Raw genomic sequence first — 18610 nt, forward strand, 5'->3', positions numbered from 1 at the left:
CATCACTGCCATGGATCCAAGAGGGACATTGTGGATATAGCTGTCATTCAGGAGGATTTTGCTGGTCTACAGAGATCTGCATGGAGTACATGATTCATTTCCAGAGGACATGATGGAAGGTTTATTACCTTTATTCATTTTTTCATTGTATAATGTTAGCATACCCAAAGGGGTTGGGCGGCCAGTTGACCTTGGACCCATAGAGTTTTTTTTCTCCTTATTAAGGACTTTTTGGTTCCTCTCCTCCTTTGTCTTCTGGTCTTTCTGTTCTGTATTCACAACATGTATGGTCACTTGCTTTGTTAAGTGCCTTGGGGCAACCTTGTTGTGAAAGGCACTTTATAAAAATAAATTGAATTGAATTGAATTACTGTATATAGATTGTTTACAGACTTATCTAACAAAGGAAAAATAAACTCACCAATACATCAAATTAATGCTACCGCTTCTAGTAACTGTATTCCTGCTCTCCTCTTTTTCCTAAATTTGGCCTCTAGGCTTTTCCGTAGCAGCTGATCCGCAGCATCAGCACAGATATACTGTAGCTCTTTCCTTTTTAAATGGACGTGTTACCATAGATATCGTGACGCTGCACTATTGAAGACGCGTTTCCCGGGAGACAGGGTGGTGGAGGCTGGAGGGGTTCATACGGAGAAAACGGAGATGGAGGCCTGTTGCGGGCCATTATGACGGCCCTGCCGATGGAAACGGTCGTCTGAATAAAAAGCCCACGTCTGCACATCAGCAGATCACCGAGGGTGAGACCGGGAAACCCGAGAGTGCGCAGCCAGAGGGATTTCGGGGGGTATTGTCTTAACGTTCAGAAGTAACTGCTAAAACGAACAGGACGGCAATGCTGTAGCTTTTTAGTGGAACGGGGAAGCATTTACTTAGGTATGTGCTTTTATTCACTAAATACCGTGCGGTCAGCGAGTGACACCCCGCAGTCCGGGCCAGCTCCGGCTCTGTGACATTTCATGCGTACAGTGTGATCTTCAAAAACAAGGGGGAGCCCTTCCCCTTTTAGATGTAGCCAGCAGGGTGCGTCAGGATGAACTGAGATTTATTTTCCTTAGTGAGAACAGCGTGCAATGGTGGGATTGTAAAAAAAAGCTACAGCGACGTAGGATGGTGAGAGCCCGACACTCGGCCCTGTTCTCCTGCGGATCCCGAGTCGGACTCCACAGCAAGGTGTCGTAAACCATGCGCGAAGGCCGCTAAGAAGAGGAGCGGAGGAGGAGAAGCGGGGTGTTTCGGGAGTCAGGCCTTGATGAGGAGCCGTGAGGTGTCGTGGGCCGGGATGCGCTCCCACCCCCGTCCCCCGCCGTCCCGCTGTGCACCCTGATGGTGAGTCCAAGCGCCGAGAACCATCTTTAACACAGTGTCGCTGTCGTTTACGAGTACAGTAAATCCAATACTGTTGTTTAAACCTACGAAATCACATCTGAGTTGCATACAAGACCCTTGTTTTTCCACATTAAAAAATTCGAAGTCCGATAGTGTGTTGTAACAGGGCCGTGTTCAGAAGAAGCAGTGAGGATTGTGGACTGGTACCTGAACTCATGTCGTCCGGACCCAGAGATTAATACTGTTCTGTGGTCTGCAGGTTAGGAATGAGACTGGTCCCCGCTATATTCCTGTGAATTGATTAAATCGAAGTTTTATTTTTGTGTTCCAAGGTTTTAGTTGAGTAAATGCTACATTTGGCTTCTCTTCGGTTTGTACACCCCAGTGCACAGTGATGCAGTGTCTGTTTTATATCGACAATCATTCAGATTCTAAAAGAAATTATTGAAATTATAAACGCCCGTGTATTTTGACTAAAGCAAGAAACGGATGCATTTTGAAGAATTTGAATGGTTTCAGCCCATTGGCCTGGGACCCAGATGCGCTCTGTTCTTCAGGCTGCTCTGGCAGAACTGCGAGTTTTCATCATTAAGAAACTGCTGTCATTGCTTGTACTGGGTCTGCCTGCCTTACAGCAGTCTCTAAACAGTTATGCCATAGAGAATAATAATTTAAAAAAATCTCTCCGCAATAAAATTTAATCCATTTATTTCTGAATCCTGTTGCTTTACAATTTCACAGTCAAAATGCACTTTTGAAAGGTACTCAAGATCTCTACTCTGAAATTAACCATCTTAATTCTTAAATAATGTAATAAATGAATGCAAATAAGCTCCACCCAGAGCAGAACTTCAGGCTGGTAGCATTAGAAGGGGACTCTGAGCTCCTCCTCTCCAGATGAACATCTGCAACAGGAACCCCAATCGCACAGCCCCAGAGAAGGAGGGGGGGCCGTCTTGCCCCGAGCTGCCCCAGTGCTCTCGCACCAATGGCTGGAGCTGGCCCCCCCACCCCTTCCAGCTGCTGGCCTGGCTGCTGTACGTGTACTTCGCCGTCATCGGCTTTGGCGTCTTCGTCCCTCTGCTGCCCTCTCACTGGATCCCAGCGGGCTACATCGTATCCTTCGCTGCTCGGGCCGGGCCCAATCCGCAGTCCTGTTCATTGCTGCACCTGGAGATTGATTTGTAAGGAAAAAGGTGCTGTTGTATACCCTGGACCTGAGAGCAGTTACTAGCCTGTTGCCCTCGGGATGGTGCTTGAGGGTGATGAACTGTGGTAGACCACAGCAGCAAGGAAAATAAAACTTGTATGCCATCATTAGAGGAACAGAGTAAAAAGAAAAGCATGAAATACAGATAGAGTTTTCCTGAGATTAATGTTTTGGAATTCTTTGCATTTCTGGAGCCCTAAAGATAATAGGAAGCAGCAGGACTGAAATCCACACCCAGTTCGCCAGTACCTGTTGAACCAACAACAGACTGGAAATCTGACCTCAGCTCCAGGACACTAAGGTCAGATTTCCAGTCTGTTGTTGGCACCAGAGCAGGTGCGTTAGACTGAGGTTTGCAGTCAGTCATGCTGTCCTATGGCTTTGGCAGGTCTTCGCTCTGTAGAAGGATGAAGAACTTCAGGCGATCATAGAGATAACTGATTTTGGTGGAATTAAAATACACAATTTGCTAAACAAAATTTAAAAAATTTAAATTGAAGCTTTGGAGTTGGAAGGTCTCCTTTAGAGTGTCTTTCCTTGACCAGTTGTTTTCCAGTGTACGGGTGTGATGTTTGTTTGCCACCTGTGTGTCCATCTGACTGCTGTCTCCATTGACCCTGCCGACCGCAACGTTCGTGCCAAGAGCTACAGAGGTCCAGTGCCCGTGTTTGATCGCAGCAAGCATGCCCACGTCATCGAGAACTGCCATTGCTACCTCTGCGAGGTCGACGTGTAAGTACAGGGATGCAGGTGTGTTATATTTACATGTGCAAGGTTTGACCCCATCTTATTTCCCTAGGTTTCTTTTCCCTTGTGCCTGTTCTGTGCTGTGTGCTTGGGTACAACTAGACACCCTGGGACAGAGAAAGGAAACCTAACAACTTTTAATAGTATAAGATGGCAGGCCTTCACTGCTGGAACTTGTAATTCCAATGGTGGAGTTGCAGTGATTATTACGTTTTAACAGATTTGATTATAATTAGATGCTGGTTGCAGAAAATACAACAATTAATAGTTCAAAAAGTACCGTGGATGCAAGATACAAATAAAATGAGCTGTTATGTTAAAATGATAAATTACAAGTAATTAATAAAAGATTTAAGTAATGCTGTAATATGAAAAAGTTATTGACTACTGAGCCACATGACAATAACATAGCACAATTATTATTTTTTTTCCCATATAGTTTTCAAGAAGTGGTTGAATGGACAATGAGTGTCTTGTTTAGTCGGCTTACTGTACAGAGCCTAGTTTTCACATACATTGTTTAAGTTTTGCCAAAGAGATGTAGCCTTTGGTAATCTATAGTGCTACTACTTGGGGGGAAAAAAGTGAAATTTGAGTTACAAGAATAAGGGTTGCAAATGAGGAGGTTATGTAACTTTCTAGCTGGGTTAATTCACCTTAGTTTTGATTAAATCTTATTTTTCTTTGTCAGAATAAATGGTGATGTATTGATGAAATGAGGAAAATGTGACATATCAGTTTAATACTACTTTTGTTGACAGAGAGGTACTACATACTACATGTTGTCCTGTTATTGGGCTAGCTGTGTGTTCACAGACTTGCTATATTCTTCTGTGTCCTGTTTTGCAGGAGTCCGAAATCCAAGCATTGCAGTGCCTGTAACAAATGTGTGGCCAGTTTTGATCACCACTGTCGATGGCTCAATAACTGTGTGGGCAGCAGGAATTACTGGTAAACAACTCCCCCAACCACTGTTTGAATAAGAACCTTTTATTTGAAATACTCCTTCACAGGCCCCATCTTACATTTTTCACTGCCTGAAATTTAACAATTCAAATTTAGATCCAGCTAATAAAGCACTGCAGAGAATTAGAATTATAGGAATTTACTGAGTTATTTTTCCACTTAATTTAGATGTCTTTCTAATAATCGTATTTGAAAACATCTGTTTCAAATATTGCAAAAACTCATATTTTAGAAAAAAAAGCCCATCTGTTTGGCATACTGACACTGGAGAATTGCATTAAGCCAGGGAGTGGCTGACTTTCTTGGGAGGATTGCGGACCGACCTCTACTCTGAAAGAACCTGGTCACACAGCGGCTGCTGGGCAGTGTGCAGAGTGTCCTTGCACTCTTGTTATTGGTCTGTTGATTTCATCCAACAGTGTCTTTTGGTATTGGCCTCTGAACAATAACCAGAGGTATTTATTTGGAAAAATATGGAAGGCGCCAGTTGTTTTAAGACTTGTCCAAGTTTACATTTGCAGTACCTTTTCTTGTATTTTTTTTGTAGTCTGACACCAGTTTGTGTTCAGTAGCCCTTTTACCAGACTGCTCCTGTACATGTTTATTTACATCATCTGCACATGTTTATTTCAGGCTCTTCCTCAACAGTGTAATCTCGGCCCTCCTGGGGATATCGCTGGTTGTCATTATTGCCTTTTATGTGTTTGTTGAGTTCTTCTTGGACCCTTCGCAGCTTCGCTCTGACAAACATTTCCAAGGTATGCTTTTGTGATGGACAGCCCTCAGTTATTCTTGGTCATTAGGTTGTTAATGAAACTGGAAGAGAATCTCTGACAAATACATGAAAGACGGGCTGTTTCCCACAGGCTGTTAAATGGATATTATTTATTTAGAAAGCCAGGTAGATATGAATTCCTTTTTTGAGCATTTTTTCTTATTTTTAAGTTTATTTCTCATCATTTTCAATAGTGAAAGACAAGAAAACAATGAATACCAAAAGCAGCAGAAAGTGGAACATTACATATTCATAAAAAGGGAGAAAACATATTTCTAGCTCTGTAGTTTCCGTGTATCCTAGTGAATGGGAGTCCAGTCTCTGTGCTCTGACAGCTGTGTGCTGCTGTGTGTCGGCCCTGCAGTGCAGAACGAGTCCGTGGTGTGGTTCGTGTTTCTGCCCGTGGCTCCTGTCTCGACAGCAGGACCTGCCATCCCTGCCCTGGCTGCCATCACCATTGCTGTGGGCCTGCTGTCCGTGGTCCTGCTGGGACACCTGCTTTGTTTTCATATCTACCTGAGTGAGTGCGCAGATATGCATACTCCAGCAGATCTTGATAGTGTGAGGGTCCTGGGCACAGTTTGCACAACACTCTTAATGTCTTGTGTAATTGCCCTGTCAGCTTTAAATAACTACCGATAATATCAGGTATTGACGATATGATATTGTTTCTAAAAATCTGTTGTTAACCAGTCTTGTAACATTCTTCTTTAAATGATTTTGATTTTGCACCATGCTAGATAATTTATATAATATTTTGGGAAGTGGAAATAAAAATACAAAAAATGTTTTCCCCCCGATTAATTCTTATTTGCTGGTTCCTCAATTTATCCCAGGGTAATGAATGTCAGCTAGACATTCTCTCTAGCCACATGGTGGAGAGCTGCTAACATTAAAGTTGAAGGATAGGAACCCACAGTGCAAAGCATGTCCACAGGGTGGCAGCATACAAGCAGGTTAACAATGAAATTAATAGGTTTTCAATAAGAGACAGTTTGAGGATAAAAAATGCTTTGCCCATCATAACACTTCATTCTCTGACTGCAGTGGAATCCTAGGAAAATCTCTTCCAGCCATGGATGCAATTGGGAGAAGGTGTTTTCTAGGTTTCTTACACACTGCTGAGAGAGTGCAGGGTGGCACAGTAGATTAAAGTAGGGAGCTGAATGGCCCCATCTCATCTGTAAATGTTCTTAGTGTTTTAGATTTAGGCATCTTATCTTGTCACCTTGTGTGGGACTGTGTGTAAGTAAAGGAACCACAGGTCTGTTTCTCTATAAATTAGTGTGGAGCAGAGATGGAACACTCCCTCCCTCTTCTTGCTGTTTTTGCGAACTGTCTTTGCTACCCATTATTAACAATGCTAACATTCTTTAAAAATCTTCATCCCATTATATACAATGTAGACTTAAGGTCTGCAGAAAATAATTACCATAAGTGTGTTTTACTTCTAAACTCTTAATATTTCAAATGAAAATGATAAACAGATTGGGGGTGCACCCTGATTGGATTATTTTTTAAAACATTAAGGTTAAGTAAGAATTTTATGGTGATAGTAAGTGTTAAAGTAGACATGATATTTTATTGGAGAGGCAGTGAGAACATCTGTATGATTTATTTTCCTGCACAGTGTGGAACAGGCTGAGTACATACGAATACATTGTTCGTCAGCGTCATCGGCAGGAGACCAGGGATTTGGACAGAGAGCAAGTGGGACAGGACTCTGTGCCTCCAAAACTGCAGCCAATCAAGGTATGAACCTGGCACTCGGAGTGGAAACCAGGCATCATAAAAACAAAAATACTATTGGCACCAGGTCTGAACCTCCCTGTGTTCCTGTAGTGACAGGGCATCGTTCCTCCAATATGCAAATTTACCAGGCTTGTTATATTTCAGATAGGGAACAGAAGTAGCTTTAAGAGATGACTGTGTCCTGGTGGAGTTTTGGACTGAAAGGGTTTTTCTGACAAATACTACTTGTTAAGTCAAAACCTTTTTGCAGTGAAATGTCTGCAGCACAACCTGTTTTTGTTTGCTCATACATCACATTACATTAGTCATTATGGATACTAGTGAGCAGGAAGGGCCACATCTCGTCACAATTTGTGGGATGTCAAAATGCGAGTTTGTTACAACATGGCAACTTTCAGGACTTTCAGTTCATGATTTTGTGTTTACTTTGAAATTTTTACATTTTTTTTTCTTAACGTCAATGAATTTGTTTTGTTACTAAGATTTAATAACTGGTCCGAGAAATTGGGACTGCAGTTCCTCTTTAATGCTGACAATGATAGTATTGCAGATGACCTTATTCAGTTACTAAATGACTTCAGTGTTATCACTTCTGCAGTATGCAGTAATGTCATGTATTATTTAGCTGTGGTCCTTGAGATTGAGTCGAACTGTAATAAAGCAGCCCTTTCTGAAAGAAGGGTTCTCACCTGGAGGACATGCAACACCGCTGAGCCTCCTGCTCTACTGTGTGTGAGCTACATAATACTCACATTCTGAAAACCCTTTCTCCACATCACTGCAGTCTATTGTAAAGATGAAAGCACTGTTACCTCCAAACACATCTCCTTTGAAGATAAATATTTAGCTTCTTGCTCCTCTAGATAGAGTAAAAAAGATAAAAGTAAAATATTTATATCCAGAATAGACCCAATTAAAATTTCTAAACTGTTTCACATTTTATTCTTAAATGTGACATTCTCTGAAATGTTGAGAATAGCTTGCTGTTGAAAAGAGGTCACTATTTCTTGCGGATCAAGTTTCACTCCAATCCTCCAAGCCACAGCTTCACAGAATTCATATCATTGCTGTTTTTTCATGTGTGATCCTGCCAGCTGTCATCTTCTCTGCTTTCTTCAGCTCATCACAGCTGACTTGAAGAAAAATCAAGTACAGATTAAAGTGATCGGATTTTTTAATCTGAGCTGAGTTTGAGCTATACTGAAATAAATGTGAAATTGAATAGCCGGCGTCTTGTTGGAGCAGCAAAGACTGTAAGTCTGTAAGTAATTAGAATAAATAATACAGTAAACTATACAATCAACTGTACAGTCTGCCAGACGTCAGTGTCCCCTCTCTGCACTGGCCATAAAGGGCATTACTGTTGAATGATTTTCTTCTGAAGATTTTTGTTGAGTAATGTACAAAATGTTCTGTGAATAATTTGATGAGAGTATAAAGTGTGTGGTGCCTCTCCAACAGAGGCTAGTGATTGAGAGGCTTTTACAGACTCATGACTAGTTTGGTGTAATCTCTGGTGATTTTGTGGTTATGATCTTGGAAATGAGATCCTGTGGTCTTCAGTGCTCTAGCACCTGAAGTTAATTAACCGTCTTCCTGAAGCATTTCTGTGGAAGCCCAGCAGTTTGAGGAAAACCTCAAATAAGCGCCAAAAGCAGAGCTGTTGAATGTAAATGCAGAAAAGGAGAATTAAGTAACACCATGAGCTAATTTCCTTGCCAGGGGTTTGTAGGCTTACTGAGCCGGGCCACTTCCAAGACCTGGCCATCATGGTTTCCAAGTGAGTGTCTGTCCCGGTATCTTCAGCTTTTATCAAAGGACAGCTTTTCAGACACTGGAGCTACAATTCAAGGAATATTCATATTAGGTCATATATAGCTCTGTGTATAGTGTTATTCACTCTTGTCCTTTTCATCAGATAATGAATTGAGTGTAAAGATAGCTACTTTATATTGTGAAGTTTGTATACTTCACAAAATGATGACATTTTAAAATTGTCCTCTTCTTTGCACCTAGTCTACACACATACTATAAGTTTTTCAGTTACTCCGTGCTACTTACACTGCAGGTAAAAAGGCAACTTCTTCTGCTTCACATGCATTGAACTAAATTATTAATCAGGTCTAGTTTGCATCTATTGGGTTAAACAAGTGACTCTTTAGGTTCTTGTCTTCTCCATTAAGAGAATCAGTGAGTTGGAATTTTTGGGTTTGTTTCGATTACCTCACTGTTGGCCTCAACAGCTGTCATGTTTATTTTGGCATGCTGAGCACATGATTCTGTGAGGCTCAGCAGAATCACGTGTGAAGGTGTGACAATGCAGGGAGTTGTCATTGCTAATGTAGTGTTTACCCTTCTTTCTGCCTTCTGAATCCAGGCATGTTTACATTTCTGCGAGTTGTGCTTGAATAACTTACCTGTTGCTGTAGCAACTCACTGTTGGGCTTTGTCTAAAACAGTTTGTGACAGAAAGACCTTTGAAGTGAAAAGGGTACCACATGGAGAGCCACCTGTGCTTGTCATGTCCACGGCTTTACCTATTCACAAAAGCATTGTATTAACAACAAAATCATGAAACTGACATAGATATATTAAATTTATATACTGATATTTAATATGATGTATAAAAACACAGAGTACATTATTAGTACTCTAATTCTTTTACATTCACCACATCTGTCACAATTGTTTTTATTTTGTTAGCAGAGTGTTCCACATTATTCATGCACTTTGCTACTGCAGATATGGGACATTGTTTATTTTTTATTGATTGTGTGACACTTGTTATTGATGGTGATGGTGTCACTGGAAGACACAGAAGGCAGAAAGATGCTGCTGTAGGTTTGTATTTGAAGTTTGTCTTCTCTCTCTGCCAGGACATTGTTTACTCAGGGACATTGGGGTACACAAATCCTGAGATTGAAGTGGAAGACCCAGCCACCATGGTATCCACAGAAAAAGAGTAAGCAACTTCACTTGAGTTGGAGTCAGATTGTCCCGAGTGTAGGGAAGAGGCAATATTTTATGGCTGAATTATCTAACTTTCTAAACTGAGAAAACAGTTATGAAAATGTCTAGTTTATCTAAGCTCGTAACTGGCAGAATATATTTCCTCTTTCCTTTAGCTAATGACTGAAATAATATTAGTGTGTTTGGCTATCTTGGAATCATGTCCTTTCCTGTGATTGTTTGATTATTTTATCCATGTGCAATTGTAGGGTCTCTCTGTGTGACATGCAGGAGCCATCCAGTGGTGAGACCAGCTGTCGTAGTAGTTTCAGAGAGGGCAGCATGTCCGGGCCAGCCAGGGTGCCAGTGCGTGGCAGGATGTAGTGGGGCCCTCAGTGCACAGCCTAACCCAGTGAACCGCACGGAAGAGCAAGCACGAGAGGCAGTGCAGTGAGCTGCAACAGTGAGATAGCAGGATAGAAGGAAGATATTTGGACCAGCCATGTTGGGTTCCCTGACTTAAACACATGGGGCAGAAGCATTCTCCTTTTGTTGGAGAGGTTTCAGGGATGTTTTAAAGCCTTTCTCTGCCAGGGAATGTAAACACGTTCCAATTTTCTTGGGTAGCAGGAATATATATTCACAGTCGGTCCCTCATAAATAGAAATAAACATTAGAAAATTTAATGTGGTCTTTGTGTAAGGTTAGATGCGAGCTGAGCATCAGTGGTGCACTCTTGTTTTTTTTAGAAAATAAATTGTGGCCAAGCAGTGACAGTTGTTCCACGTTTTTAACTTCCTGACATTTTTTTTTGCGAGTGCTTAAAGTGGACTCTTGACTGGTTCTACAGTCTTTGGAACCTAAATCCAGTGCACAGAAAGCTAGTTAGATCTGCACAGTAAGGGAAGCATATCCAATGTACAGCTAAAAATAGGATTTCTGTCCTCCCTGATGCTTTTCTGCTGTCTCTAATTCCAAAGTATTTCACTGCATTATAATTAAATTTCAATTTTGCAAATCCATTTTGGATTTTGGGACTTAAATAAAACATTAAACCACACCTTTTCACGGTGGAAGCACAGTGTAATGCATGGTGTAACAGTTTGATGTTTTTGTGAATTTGACTTTGTTATTTTCAAGGGGGTGTTCTAGGTTTTTAAACCCAGTGTGTAAATTGAGCACAAATACAATCTTTCTGTCCTTCAGTGAACTGCACTCTCTAGACTAGTTTGAGCAAGTTGATTAAAATGTAGTAAACAGTAATGTTTAAGCATTCACAGTTATTTTGTCACAGTGATTAAAAATAGTTTCTTTGTTGCCTTGGTGACCGTTTTCTTTACAAAAACAGCGCAAGCAAAATCAAATTCTTTTCCCATGACCCGAAAACACAACTAAAGAATAGAGGCTGCACTATTTCACGTGACATCAAGAATAGACTATTGTTTCTATTATTGAAGAATAGACCCATACAGAAATTTAAGTTATCTTTTGCAAAAACGCAGATTGTACAAAGTATTTGAAACCCCCGTTCTGTCACACTGTGTCACACTTCATGTTTGGTTGGTTTTTTTTCTGGGGCTTGTGAAACATACTGTATGTAACTAGCGGTCCTTTCTCTGCATGCAGAGAATAATTGACCAGTCAGTCCAGCCTGTATTGTGCTCATCGTAAAAGTGAAGCATCACTCTTAGTCCCATTTGCCGCAGTCAGCTTGGAGTGAGAAGCTCTGAAATTCATATTCAACTGAACTGTGGTCTTAGGTGTGAAGAGCAAGAGTGCCAGAGAATAGCTGTTGAAACTCAGCTAGAACAAACCTGGCCAGAATGTAGAGCCCTACTTAGACTAGTGCAATACAGCCAGGATTTACTACCCTGTTTGGTTTGGCTGTTAAGTGGGTTTACATTACAACACTGGGAGGCAAGCATTAAGAAGGCTTTCGAATCCTCGTGCTGGGAAAATATTGGTGTTCAATGAAATAGAATTCTGTAGTCTACCCGCCCATTCATGTGCTGTATAAACAATTGAATGTCTTGTACAGTATGGACACAATATACAGCACTTCTTTCTAACATAAAACCCTGTGAAAAATTAGGGGTTAACAGTTTGAATTGTAAAGCTATCCTGACTGTGGGTCCACATCTGTCACTATACAGGGACTGGTTTTACAGGTTCCTACAAACAGTGTTTTTTGTATCCAGAAAGAAGAGTCCTTATCTCAGCACAGTGCCCCAGAGTTGACAGGAGGCCTCTGTCCTGAAAGAGGGTGCTTGCCCTCCCCAGAACCAGATTAGACAGACAGCCATTCTGCTTTTACAGTCACATCTGTATGAGACTCTACAGTAGGTTAAACCTAAAATAGGGCAGCTATTCTAGCTACTTGTTATGTAATGCGAGTCCAAATACTGAAACTAATTCCTGAACCTGCTTACTGACTGGATCAGGATCCTAGTAAAGGGATTTTTTTATTCTTTGGAATTCGAAGACTGGGATTGGGATATAGAAGCACTGAGCTTCCTTCCGAAAAGTATTCTCGCCTGTCTTTTCCTGTTAATATTCTGCTGACTGTCACTTGGCTTTGGCTCTCCAGGTTTTATGGAAATGGTGTTGTAAGGACCTTGGCCAGCAGGAAGGCTGAGGAGGACCTGCTTCCTACCATCTCTGTGGAGCACCAGCAGCCCCCTTGTTCTCACAGACGCTCTCAGGTGAGAGGGCTAGAACCCACAAGCAGTTGCTCCTAGGCTGTACAATCCAGAATTCAGCTTTAATTTGAGATTGTATTGGAAGTGTTCTTTTGTCAGTAGTAAGAGGTACAAATTGACCAATGCAGTTCTTTTTTCTCCATCTTTGAGACAGATCAAACAGCACTGCTTACCTATAATGTAAAAGTACAAGTATTGCATGAGCCTAGTTTCGAAGTGTTCATTAACTGAAACCACAGGCCTACTGTTAGATAAGGAATAGGTATTCAAATATTCTTTTATTCGGCATTTCGTCACCTCTTGAATGTTGCAAATCCAGCCACGTTGTAATTCCTCCAGGGAGGTATTTGAAAATGTTTGTTGTTCAAAGCCTTTATTGTGCAATAAAAAGAAAATGTGTTCTTTGACAATGAAATATAAAATATGATTACACTGATTTTTAGAAATAATTGAATTGTACATTATTTCTCTTTTTTTTTCCTAGAAAAAGACAAGGAAGAAAGTGCACAGAGTCCCAGTAGAACTGGCCAGTGACAGATCTGTGGAGAACAGTACAGGAAGAGCCCCAGCCGGATCTCCATCGGAGCCCGGTAAGACTGTTTATTGTGAATAAGGCACTCAGCCAGCATGCTCACAATTATCGCCATTAATGAAGGGTGGTGTATTCCTCTTTAAGTTTTACTTAAACCTCCACAGAATGGCACTTTTGTATTTCAGTTAACTCTGCAACCCTTGGTTGCTTTGCTGTGGAGTGTGAGATTTATTCCAGTGTGTAACTAGTGTTCGATGGAATCCCAGTAGCCTGTGTTGTGTGTATCCCTCCTATTCTCCTGTAGAGCCCTGTGTTGGTGCCGCCACTGTGGTTACCCCCCTGAGCCAGCGACTCCCACTCCCAGCCTTTCCCCCGCGGGCTGCCCTGCCTCTGCTGGCCCCGGTGCAGGCAGCCGGCCCTCCTGCTGAGTATCACTCTGACTCTGCAGAGTCTCTGGAGGAGATTCCTGTGGCACAGGCAAGGCTGGGCAGCGCTGCCATGGCTGGCTACAGCTCCCGTGGTGACCCTGGTGCCACCTCCTCCCAGCAGACCTTGCAGCCCAGCATCGGTTCCCACGCCAGGCTGCCCTCCCCACAGCCCAGGAGCAAGAGGAGGGAGCCAAGGAGGCCCCTTGCTCAGCAAAGATTTGAGCTTTTGCCTCACACCCCCAGCATCTTCATGAGCAGGAGCAGCGGTCAGCCCGGGGTCCCCCCTGGCCCCGTGGAGGCCCCCACATCCCATGGGAAACGCAAACGGAACAGTAGGAAGGGCCCTGAGGGCCCTGGAGATGCCTGCAGCAGGACAGACGCAGCCCTGGCCCGAGGCAGCGCAGGCTGAGATAGTGCAGGAGTAAGTGGGGCTGCAACAGCCAGCCCTCTGGGGGATTCCTGCACTAGGCTGGTGATGTCACTGAAGTGCCAGGTCCAGTGAGACTGCCACAGCCTATGCAGACATGAGTTCATTGTGCTGTTGTTAATTGTGAAGATGAGGATCTGAACTTTGCTGTGGACTTCACTGACAGCTCTTCTTCTTCTCTACTGAAGGACTGAACTGCAGCCACCTGCTGTGATGATCTGAGTGACTTTTGTTGTTAACTCTTTTCCTTTTGTTACCTCACACAGCAACATTGTATCAAGACAATATTTTTAATAGCATATATTTTAATGATATATTTTTATTTTGTTGATTTTTACCAGTTCAATGCCAAAGGTTATATACTGTGCAAAAGCTTTTGATAAAGGCACTACCCTGTTGTGTGTGAAGTAATAATTTACACTTTAATTGGTTGGGAAAGATTATGCCATGCAATACAAACTTTATTTAAAAATATTACCTTAAACCTTAATTTACTTCTCTAATTGACTATTTTACTCTTCTAGTGTAGCAACGTATCTCCTTTAGTGTCTATAACTTTTTTCCAGGGAGTGTTTTTTAATATTTAGCCTATTTAGTTAGTCTTGTGCATCCGCGTCACAGTTCTGTGTGCTATTCTGGACAGGTAAGGCAGGTCACTGCTGTTTCAACAGGTCTGTTTCATTGACAGTTTATGGAGTATCCTTCTTTCACTACTGTGACAACTATTGCACTGGAAGCTTCAATTCAGTATTTAAAATGTTTGAGAAAACATGCCTATTTGTTTTTAGCACTTCCATGTTAATATATATGTATACTAGCCGAGAAATGTTCAGGGCTGATAATGCAAACAGATGGAATTAATTTAAAAGAGTGGCAGGTGCCTCATTCTTCTGTTTAGTCAAAACTTTGTCCACGTGGTTGCAGTGTCTGCAGGCTGCCTCTGTTCTTGTAACACATTGCCCTCTGCCTGTCTCTTAGCACGCGTTCCTTTCTCACTCCAGGAAAGACAAAGGCTGTTTCCTGTCCAGAGAAGAGGTCTTCTAGAGTCCAGATAGAGACATGTTCTTAGAGACTGAACATGGGTTAGAAAAGTTTGCTGTGCAATGTAGTAAAACTTCTACCTCTCTTGTCCAGTTCACACAAACCCGTGTGCTCTGTATTCTGACCTGAAATTGAAAGTTATCTGAGTGTTGCAGATACATGCATGGTTCAACACCATAGCGGATTTTCATTTTTGCTTGTTTTTCGATAAGTCTAATTTGTAAGTGTGTGCTGCTGCCCATGTGCACTAAGTCCCTAAAAGGCCAGAGTACTTTGTACTTTGTACTTTGTTCCAATGTAAGTTCTTAACTGCTTAGTTTCTTAATTGGTCACAGATTGTCTCACTTGGTTTCTAGTAGCAGCTGGATGAACAACACATATAAAACTTGAGTAGACCTGTGTTCCAGGTCAAGATATTAGGTGCCTTTATATACAGTAGTTACATAATTTCTGAGGATGTATTTAACCACTGTATACAAAGGTGTGGCGACATAAATGTTTGCTATACTGTAGATCCAAACAAAAAGAAAATCAATTGTGATTTAATCCAAGTAGTTTCTTACTGCTGTATATTTGTATTTCTACAATATTAAAAAGTAAAGCAATATTAATGACAGAAAGACTATGAAGATTCATGGAATTGTTTATCATAACTGAGCATAAGCAAAATCCAAACCAGTAAATAACAGTTGTCCATAAATAACCAGAAATATTAATCTCATCTTGTGGCGAAGGCCATGGAGACTGCCTGAAGTCTGTGAAAGTAACAGGATGTGTACATTATTTCATTAAAGGTGTTTTCTTCCTTGTAGGAGCTGAAGGTAGATCAGGGAATGATATCTGTTATTAACATGAGTTGTTTTGTTTGGGTCCTTTTTGGCCCAGTTGTGCTGGCTGGCTGCAACAGAACTGCTTAGCATCATGGGAGCACAGTGCGTTGCCATGGCAAAGAAACACCAGGACATCATAACAGCCTCAGGTCAGGATGCATGGAGGATCTGCTGTTACAGACTCTTTGGAAGGTATTTTAACAGCTATCGATAACCAATGTGTTGAGAGTCTATAACAATCCGTTAAATACCCAAATGTGAAGTCATTAACCACTGCTAGCCACGTGTTGGGAATCATTTTAATATTCTGAAATTGTGTTTTATATTGTTGTACTTTAACCTGAATTTTGTAACTAAAGATTTTTTTATACAAAACAGCAGAATATTTGTAATGTCTGGTACCCTGCTTTTACAGGATCCGGAGACAAAGGAACCTTTTCTTTCCAAAGCATTCAGCCTCCTTTATGAATAGGTCCATTGTTTAATGATTTTAAACATTAAAATGAAATGTCTTAATAAGATGTGAAGAATGAAATCATAAAGCTTAAAATATGCTTTTCTGCCCCTGGTGTATGAATAAAATTTTAAATCCTTACAAGGAATATGTGTGCAAAAGCAAACATAGTCCAGAGATGTGTGTCCTCTGTTGGCAAGACAACAGGAACACTAAGACATTGTTCTTGGTTGGCTTTAAAATGGATATTTCATAATCGATAATATTTTAAAAATTCCTATCAAAACCACTACTTTTTGTTTTATCTACCTATTTGTACAGATATAAGCTATTTAAATGACTTAAAATACTGTAGCATAAAGGTTTTAATTTTTTTCTATTGAAGCAAGCAAGCAAGCCTGGAAGCTGTGGAGATCTGAAGAGAGCTGTCTTGGATTACTATGTTTATCATGTTCTTAGTAAACATTGGGTCAATAGAATTTCGGTGGTGTGTAGCTGGGCCTCTCTGCTCATTCCCTGTAATCTCCTGTCCGTCCAGTCGAGGGCATTGCGTTGTTCCTGTCTGCCCAGGCAGGCTGTGACCCTGACCTCTCTTCTTTGAGGCTCTAGGGAACTTCAGTACGAGTAACATGTTTCGTAATGTCAAAGACTTAAGTTTTAGGTTTCAGTTGTGTAATTTACTTTATACTATATTTGCACTATGAAATGTTAATGTAAATATTTTTGTATTTACAGTGTAATCCTCACAAAATGTTAACAACAAAATAAATTTGTATTTGTATGTTTGTCGCCTTCAGTCCTTCATGACATTATCTCCAACTTTCCGAACAAAAAGCTTTAATATTACCAATGCACATGTGTTTCTAGTCAAGGGAGCATATTCGGTCAATAACTTTCTAGTTATGTATCTGATTAGTGTACCTATTTGTGCACACATAGTAATAGATGTGGTAATTGCAAATGTTGTTGCATGTTTCTTCTCTTTAACACGTTGATGATCTCAGTCCTGCCAGAGTACCTACTCTCCTTGTGTCCCCCAGGGTTCTGTCTTGGATACTCTATTTGTTCTCAATTCAGCTGATTGGATCTTAACTAAAACTAAACTGCACATTTCTTTAAGCTCTCTTGCACAGGCTCACTCTGGTTTTCAGAATAAAACTGAAAATCAAATTGTGGCTCATCTTTAAGTGCTTGAACGGTTTAGCTCATATTACACCAGGCAAACTATTTATTCCCTGCTCGTGTGCACCTTGTTTTTGCTCTTTGGAATTATTTTTTTCAGTTGCTAAAATGAGACTATGAAGCTTAGAAGATTGTGCTTTCTGTTGAGCTCCAATCCTATGGAGTGATCTCCTAGCTCATCTTGCAAGTCTGTCAGAGCTTTTAAATCCCATCTCATTTTGATTCTGTTTAATTTTAAATTGCATACCCAAGTTTCTTATTGTCACTTTTAATGTTGACTGTCCTCAGTTCTTGGCATGTGAGAGTGTTATCAAAATAAACATTTCTTTGTTCATTCTGGTTCTGACGGCTGGCTTTTGACATGAGGATGACAAAGACTACAGGTGGCGGCTGTGAGAAAGAACTCATTTAGTTTGAATTTTTAACAAAACAAAACTACTTTTGCACATAATGTGAATGCCAGCCTAGACATGGACATAAAACTGAAGGTCATTCAGGAAGTAAGAAAGAAATCATCCGTTGTCCCCATGTGCTGCAGTGGAAGAGATCCTGGTAAATACAAGAAACAATATCCTGCTTTCGTGCAACATTCTGTCACTGCTTTCAAACCACAGACAAGTATGTGAAATTGTTTTTTATGAAAACTATACTTTACACATGCATGCAGCATACTTTCAGGATTAAACAAAATCAAACCAGACTATTCAGTGCATGTTCTATTAACTAGCATGTTTTCTTAGAAACAGCATTTGTCTGGAGAAACTGATCAGTGCTAATTGTTTTCAAGGAGCAGTTTCATACAGTTGAAAATCATAAACAGAACTTCGATTCTTTTTCCCAGCCCCAGAGAATTATTTATCATTACAATAGAGTATAATTATAATTTTGATGGATCTAAACCTGCAGTCAGGTTTTGCAGTCTGAGTTCTGCACCTCGTGTTGCCTGAAGGCAGGTACTGTAAATGTTCCCTCTGTCCCGGGTGCTTGCTTCTTTTGCTTTGTGGTACGGAGGTAAAGCTGCTTACTCAACTATACAAACACAGTGTGAAGATCCCTTGCAGTCTCACAATTGAGCACCTGCAATTAATCACAAAGAACAAAGGGGGGCATTAAGAGCTGTGTGCATATTTCTGTACATTCGGCACAGTAGCGCATACAGGTGGCTCACAGTTGGTATTCCTAGGTTTCATTCATTTACAATAAGATCACAACCTGGGAATCTATCCAAGTAAAAAAGTGTTTTGTTTTTTTACTGATGTTTTTTGGGTCTG

At 41.0% G+C, this 18610-nt stretch overlaps 1 protein-coding gene across 3 annotated transcripts; it reads left to right on the top strand.

Annotated features, from left to right (window-relative positions):
* Positions 1–516: 516 nt before the first annotated feature.
* zdhhc1 (zDHHC palmitoyltransferase 1) lies at positions 517–16938 on the top strand. Of its 3 annotated transcripts, none has more exons than XR_015928758.1 (12): positions 521–1347; positions 2245–2463; positions 3114–3289; positions 4154–4255; positions 4904–5028; positions 5410–5565; positions 6676–6797; positions 9674–9759; positions 12334–12448; positions 12930–13035; positions 13282–15895; positions 16547–16938. XR_015928758.1 is itself a non-coding variant. In XM_088614413.1 (12 exons), exons 2-12 carry the CDS (start codon positions 1345–1347, stop codon positions 13812–13814), a joined length of 1743 nt encoding a protein of 580 aa, XP_088470539.1. In that variant the 5' UTR covers positions 521–894; positions 1077–1344; the 3' UTR covers positions 13815–16938. The 3 variants fall into 3 exon arrangements, 2 of the variants coding, with proteins under 2 accessions (XP_088470540.1, XP_088470539.1); XM_088614413.1 differs by having other exon boundaries at positions 521–894; positions 1077–1347; positions 13282–16938; XM_088614414.1 differs by having other exon boundaries at positions 517–1347; positions 4919–5028; positions 13282–16938.
* Positions 16939–18610: the final 1672 nt, after the last annotated feature.

This window comes from Lepisosteus platostomus, chromosome 20, assembly GCF_059453375.1.
Source record: "Lepisosteus platostomus isolate fLepPlt1 chromosome 20, fLepPlt1.hap1, whole genome shotgun sequence".
Lineage (NCBI taxonomy): Eukaryota > Metazoa > Chordata > Actinopteri > Semionotiformes > Lepisosteidae > Lepisosteus > Lepisosteus platostomus.

Excerpts from the sequence above, each read along its gene's own strand:
- zdhhc1 (XM_088614413.1), top strand. Across the intron at positions 5,029-5,409 it reads CTCTGACAAACATTTCCAAG|TGCAGAACGAGTCCGTGGTG; the intron begins GTATGCTTTTGT and ends TCGGCCCTGCAG. Across the intron at positions 12,449-12,929 it reads GTTCTCACAGACGCTCTCAG|AAAAAGACAAGGAAGAAAGT; the intron begins GTGAGAGGGCTA and ends TTTTTTTCCTAG.